This window comes from Arachis ipaensis, chromosome B04 (assembly GCF_000816755.2).
Source record: "Arachis ipaensis cultivar K30076 chromosome B04, Araip1.1, whole genome shotgun sequence".
Taxonomy (NCBI): Eukaryota; Viridiplantae; Streptophyta; class Magnoliopsida; order Fabales; family Fabaceae; genus Arachis; species Arachis ipaensis.
Window position 1 is genome coordinate 107,805,498 of NC_029788.2, and position 7,357 is coordinate 107,812,854.

The 7,357-nt window shown below is 39.5% G+C and overlaps 1 protein-coding gene across 1 annotated transcript; it reads right to left on the minus strand.

The window, feature by feature from the left end:
* Positions 4,554 to 6,865, minus strand: LOC107636867. Its single transcript, XM_016340341.1, has 4 exons — positions 6,760 to 6,865; positions 6,449 to 6,652; positions 4,904 to 5,149; positions 4,554 to 4,756 (listed from the first exon to the last, which is right to left on the minus strand). The coding sequence occupies exons 1-4, from the start codon at positions 6,863 to 6,865 to the stop codon at positions 4,554 to 4,556; spliced, it is 759 nt and encodes a 252-aa protein (XP_016195827.1).

Consider the following 7,357-nt stretch of genomic DNA (forward strand, 5'->3'; position numbering starts at 1 on the left):
ATCTTGATATATTTGGTGCTTCTCGGGTGGATTGAAAACCCACTCTTATGAGCTTCTTTTAAGATACTTTGTCGCAAATATCCGACATCTGGAACAATAATTCGATCCTTGAACCTCCATAGGCCGTCCTTATTCTCTGACACTCTCTACCGCTTTCCTTGCTGAATTGCCAGTAATACTTTATGTAACGCTTCATCATCTTGATGAGCCTTCAGAAGTTTCGATTTAAAATCACTTGAAATTTGTAACTGACTCAAACACAGAACACCAGATTCCTCTCTAGCCCCCAACTTCAGACCTTCGAACGCCTATAACAATTATTCCTCTCATAACATCATCCATGCAGCACATAGAGACTTCCGACTTAAAGTGTCTGCCACAACATTCACTTTTCCAGGGTGATAGTTTAACTCAAAGTCATAGTCTTTCAGAAGTTCCATCCACCTACTCTGACGCATAACTCTTTCTGCCCAAAGAGATACTTCGAACTCTTATGGTCTGAGAAAACATGAAACTTAACGCCATAGAGATAATGTCTCAGAATTTTTAGAGCAAACACAATGGTAAAAAGTTCTAAGTCGGCTAGTTCATCTCATGCGGCCTTAATTGCCATGAGGCGTATTGGTGCACGTGTACACAAACCCCACACTATTCGTATAGCAGTAGTACCAGCAAGTGCACTGGGTTGTCTAAGTAATATCTGTAGTACCCTACCACACAGAGATTTACACCTAGGATGTAAAACAGAGGTGGTGAGGTATTACGACCTCTAAAATAAAATATGTACATAAAGGAGCAGAAGTATTACAATATGCTAGGAGCCTTGAAGAATGGAGGGAATAAAAATCGCGAAATAAAAAGCGCAACGCTCCGGAAACGGAATAACTTGCGTGTGAAGAAAACTATAACTATCAAACATAAGATAATAAAAGTAGGAATAGAGAGTCAAGGATACAAAATTACTAGCTCTTAACTCAGCCCACGAAGTCAAGGCTGGCCGAAGGTTTTTACATATATATATATATATATATATCCAAAAAAAAAATGTACTTAAAAAAAATCCTGCCTTTCCATAAACCTCCAGGAGGATCAAAATAACAAGTTGTGTGGAGAGAAAGCTAAGTACATATATATAAATCACTGTACAACAAAATAACCCAGTAACCACTTTGCTTCAGGAACCCAGACGCCTAACGAGACGCCTCTCGACCTGCATCTGAAAAACAACAACATAGTATGGAATGAGAACCAGAGGTTCTCAGTATGGTAAAGGTGCCACACACATAATATATAAGGTCCTGGGAATGCCAGAGGCAATCCTAGAACACCGACACTCAAATTGTAGAGCTTAAAGTATTAAACAAAAGCCATAAAAGGTGGTTTTCTAAGAGTATCTAAACCTAAATTAACTTAACCTTAAATCTAAATCCCATACTGCCATTCCTCCACACCTCCAACTCCATTATGCATTTCACAAACAAATAAACAGATAAAGGCAAGCACAAGAAGGTTACATATACTGCAGGTAACAAATATACATTTAACATGGCAAGTACATTTAGGCACACCCAGTTAATGCACAAGCAAGTAATTCAAATAATATGCATATGATGCATGCCTGTCCTATGGTTGATGAGGCTCATCTGTCGGTTATCCAGCCAACCCGACAAGTCTGGATTGAACTTAGACTGTCCCTCGACGTGCATCCCCAAGAGTCTATGCATAGCTTTTTTTCAAATAATCGATATTGCTCAATAGGGGTAACATTTCCGGGAATTTATATAGTGCACGGTCACACTTACGTCGTAGGGTCAACAGAGTATCGAGTTTTCAACCTAGTACACGTGGTGGCAAGTCACGACACTTTATCCAGGAAATCTCATATCTCAGATCATTAAATCATTCAAGCCAAATTTCATACATAATCTTTCATAAGAACATCTAGTCAAGTATCATATATGACTTATCCATAACATCTTATAAAAAATTCATCTCTTTTCAACTTTACTTCACCTTCAAGTTATCCCCATTTCCTAGCTTTATCTGATTATGAAGTTTAACACTATTATTTATGACCAATGGAATGAAAATACAGGTTTTGTAATTTGAAATAGGTTTTAAAAACCTTAAAATCATGTTTTCTGGAAAAGGTACCACGCGTACACGTGGAATTGTAAAAACACAGCTCGCGTTTGCGTCCCTCATCATGCGTACGCGTAGGTGAAATCTTCATGTCATGCGTACGCGTGGGTCACGCGTACGTGTGGACATGCTTATTTACCCCTTACACGCACGCATGGACTCGTCGCTTACGCATCGCTGAAAATCCACTCCACGCGTACGCGTGGGCGTACGTTCTTTGAAAAAACCAGAAGCAGATGCAGTAGCAAAGTTGAGGAAACAAAGTTACAAAATCCTGTTAAGGGACAGTTTATAAACTTAATCTTCCACCCAACATAACTTATTCGATTTGCAACATTTTTCAACTGTTCTTCGAGTGGCATAAACATCATGGACCAAATTTTCATTTTAAAACAAGTTAGAAACAAATTGAAGGTCCGAAGGCGAAGTTATACCTCATCGAAGTTCAGCCAAAACCAACTTTTGTAAATTCTTCAAAACCTCATTTTTCACTCAAAATTTCCATTCCAATCATTTTCAAACCTATTACCACCAACTCAAATTGCCAACAATAATCCTCAACAAGCTCCATATCTTTTCATCAATTACCTTTCAACCAAATCAAAATATAGCCATATAATCAACAATTCAATCACATATCCTTTCAAAGATCCATCTAGCAACCAATATCATCTTACAAACAAATCACAAAACCAAACCAAGCTTATTCATCAACCAATTACTAAACATTAAATATACACCTGCATTCCAACTTATCCTGTGGTCATCTAGCCTAAGTTTTCACAGAACATTATATATTAAATGCAAGAAACCTAAATCATACCTTGGTCGATTTCCACATAACGACCAAAGCTATTTATTCAAAATCATGGCAGCCCCTCAAAATTCAACTAATCAGCTTCCTCCAAGTTCTAGTATTCACAATTTCAAGCTCCAATTATTTATTCACAACCTAATACACATTCATAACACATATTTATCCAATTTAATACTCAAAGCTCAAATTCAATGAAAATAAAATAGAATTATCATATCCTCACCTTACCCAAGCTTCACATAAGCAAGAGTAAACATTTTCCTCAAGTTAATTGGATCCTAAAACATAAAAAATCAAAGGAATTCAACATCTCTTTCAATTATTTGAAAATTGGGGGAAAACAATGGCTGGAAGTGATTAATGGACGCGTGGCCATAAACGGTGCGGCGATCGGAGCTCAGATGGAGGAGCTACGGCGAATTGAAATTTGCCGCAAGGGTTTCGGCGTTTCTCTTCTCCCTGTATGCTGCCTTCAGCATTTTGCTGAAAATAAAGAAGAAGAGGACGTGGGTTCCTTTTAAAAGGCTGGCCCGGTTGGGCCCACGGCCCGGTTTGGACTCGGCTCAACCGGTTCGGCCCGTTCGGTCCAATCTTGGACCATTTTTTCGAAATTGGTGTCAAAATTCTCGTTTCAACGAGCTCTATCATAATTTGATATAATATTCGCATTTCTAGTCTTCTTTATTAAAAACTAATTTATTAACTAATTTAATCGGGGGTTACATCCTACCTACCTAACAAAGAATTTTGCCCTCAAAATTCAGATGTAGTTACCTGAAAAGAGATGTGGGTAGTCCTTCCATATATCTGATTCAAGTTCCCAAATGTATTTCTCAATATTAGCTCGACTCCAAGCTACTCTTACCAATAATATTCCTTTCCTGCATAATCATTTAACGCTGGTGTCATCAATCTTTACTAGAATTACTGAAAGTGTTAAATCTTCCCTCACTTGAATCGGTTTCGGTTCCAGAACATGACTTATGTCAGGAGTATATCTCCGAAGTTGTGATACATGAAACACGTCGTGTAAATTCGAGAGATACGGTGGTAAGGCAATTCTATAAGCCACTGGCCCAATTTTCTTTAGGATCTCAAACGGTCCAATATAACGGGGATTCAGTTTCTTAGTCTTAATAGCTCTTCCCACTCCAGTAGTTGGTGTAACTTTCAGAAAGACGTGTTCTCCTTCTTCGAACTCCAAAGGCTTTCACCTCTAATAAGCATAGCTCTTTTGGCGGCTTTGGGCTATAAGCATTCGGTTACAAATCTTCTTTATTTGTTCAGTGGTTTCATCTATCATCTCAGGCCCTAACAAACTTCTTTCTCCAATTTCATGCCAACATAGTGGAGACTGACATTTTTTGCCATACAGAGCCTCACATGGAGCCATTTCAATACTCGCATGATAGCTATTATTATAAGCAAACTCTATTAATGGCTTATACCGATCCCAGCTTACCGGTTGGTCCAATACACAAGCCTTTAGCATATCCTCTAAGGTCTGAATAGTTCTCTCTGACTGACCATCTGTCTGGGGGTGATACGCAGTACTCAAGCTTAATTGAGTCCCAAATGCACGCTGAAAAGCTCCTCAGAACCTTGATGTAAAATGGGGATCTCTGTCAGATATAATGGTAGAAGGTACGCCATGTAACCTGACAATCTCTTTGATATACATTCGAGTCAATTCCTCCATTGTGCAACTTATTCGGATAGGAAGAAAGTGAGCTGATTTCATCAGTTGATCCACAACCACCCAAATAGCATCACAACCAGACCGGATTCTAGGCAAACCTATCACAAAATCCATTACGATACTCTCCCATTTCCATTGTGGAATCTTCAAAGGCTGAAGGGTCCCTGATGGTCTCTGATACTCAATCTTAACTTTCTGACACGTTAAACATTTAGATACATGCAATGCCACATCATTCTTCATACCTGGCCACCAAAACATCGCTTTCAGATCTTGATACATTTTAGTGCTCCCTGGATAGATTGAAAACCCGCTCTTATGAGCTTCCTTCAAGATTCTCTGTCGCAGGTCTCCAATATCTGGCATAACAATCCGGTTCTTGAACCTCCACAAACCATCCTGTCCTTCTGGCACTCTCCACTGTTTCCCTTGTTCAACTGCTAGTAATACCTTACGTAACGCTTTACTGTCTCGATGAGCCTTCAGAAGTTCTGATTTAAATTCAGTTAAAATATGCAACTGACTCAAACACAAAATTCCAGATTCTTCTCTAATTCCCAAATTCAAACCTTGAAATGCCCTTAGTAATTCTTCTTCTTGTAGCATCATCCAAGCTGCATATAAATATTTCCGACTCAAGGCATCCGCCACAACGTTCGCTTTTCCTAGATGATAATTCAATTCAAAATCATAATCTTCCAGAAGCTCCATCCACCTCCTCTGATGCATATTCAACATTTTTTCTGCTCAAAAAGATACTTCAAACTCTTATGGTCTGAGAAAACATGAAACTTAACGCCATAGAGGTAGTGCCTCCAGATCTTTAAAGCAAACACAACAGCAGCAAGTTCCAAATCATGTGTTGGATAGTTCATTTCATGCGACCTTAACTGCCGTGAGACGTATGCTACAACATTCTGGTGCTGTATCAGAACGCATCCTAAACCCTTTAATGATGCATCACAGTACACTTCAAACGGTTCACTTGGTTCAGGTAATACCAATACAGGTGCAGTAGTCAACCTGTGCTTCAATGCTTGGAAAGTCTCTTCACACTCCGGAGTCTAGACAAAAGGTGTTTCCTTCCTAGCCAACTTAGTTAAAGGTAAGATGAGCTGTGAAAATCCCTTAATGAAACTGTGATAATACCCAGTTAATCCTAGGAAACTCCTGATCTCTGTCACTGAAGTTGGTCGCTCCCAATTCATTACTACTTCCACCTTAGCAGGATCCATGGTTATTCCCCCGCTTACTCACCACGTGACCGAAAAACTTCACCTCACCCTTCCAAAACTCGCATTTAGATAACTTAGCATATAACTTCCTATCTCTTAGAATTTGCAGTACAGTTCGCAAGTGATCAACATGCTCCTCTTCAGTCTTAGAGTAAACAAGAATATCATCAATGAGACAATAACAAACTTGTCCAGATACGGCCATAAAATTTTATTCATATAATCCATGAATACTGCTGGAGAATTAGTTAACCTAAAAGACATCACCATATACTTGTAATGACCATAATGCGTCCTGAAAAGTAGTTTTCAGAATATCTTCATTTCTAACCCTTATCTGATGATACCCGGATCGTAAATCAATCTTAGAAAACATACCGGCACCCTGTAACTGATCCATTAGGTCGTCCATTCTAGGCAGCAGATATTTATTCTTCACAGTAATCTTATTCAATTGCCGATAATCGATACACAAGCGCATACTTCCGTCCTTCTTCTTTACCAGTAACAATGGCGGTCCCCACGTAGAAACACTTGGTCAAATAAAGTACTTACCCAACAGATCTTCCAACTGAGCCTTCAGTTCAGCCATCTCCAAAGGGGACATCTTGTAAGGAGTAATCGAAATCGGACCGGCTCTAGGCACCAACTCAATTGCAAATTCAACCTCCCGGTTAAGTGAAAATTCATTAATATCATCCGAAAATACATATGGAAATTCACATACAACCGAAATCTGCTCTAAACTCTGATCATCACCTGATACTCCCGCAGTTAATAACATAATACCCTGACATTCAGTTCCAGAACAGTTTACTATCATAGAGTTCAAATAATAACTATTCACCACAACTGGCGCTTCTGACCCTTCCGACATAAACTGTACTGATTTCTTAGAACAATCAAGTAAAACATGATTCTTAAATAACCAACCTCCCGGTTATCACAGCACCATCTGGCTGGAGGATACATCGTGTTCCCTGCCACCAATACTGAGCCTCACCTTGCAGTTGATGAGTTCCAAACTCAACCCATTACTCTTCAGGAACCTGTTGAGCCTGCAATGCTCGTTCCATAGCCTGAATCCAATTATTTGCATTAGTGGGATTTGAGGTTCCCTTGAAAGTCATAGGATGAACTTTCAAAAATGTTACAAGTGTCACAGGGCCGTCCTCATCATTATTGTTCCCGTGTTTACTCTGGCTTATCTGATTACCCAGTGCCTCGGCTGCCGCCTGCATAGCTGCAGTCATATTTCCCAAGGCAGCCATAAAGTCTACTGAATTATTCCCTGCCAGACCAAGAGTAACGGTACCTATCCTACCTCTACCTTGCCTGCGACCGCCTCCGCGAGTCGACATCTGGTCCTTATACACACCAAACAAGTGATATTAAGTTGATTAGTCTCAATATCGCAAGTCTAATGCTTTAAGTTCCAAATGCATGCTCACAAACATTTATGCC

Coding starts and splice junctions, on each gene's coding strand:
- LOC107636867 (XM_016340341.1), bottom strand. CDS start 6,865: ATGTATCCTCCAGCCAGATGGTGCTGTGATAACCGGGAGGTTGGTTAT. Junction 5,150..6,448: donor TCAGTTGGAAGATCTGTTGG/GTAAGTACTTTA, acceptor AATTTAAATCAG/AACTTCTGAAGGCTCATCGA. Junction 4,757..4,903: donor AGCGATGTTTTGGTGGCCAG/GTATGAAGAATG, acceptor ATTTTGTGATAG/GTTTGCCTAGAATCCGGTCT.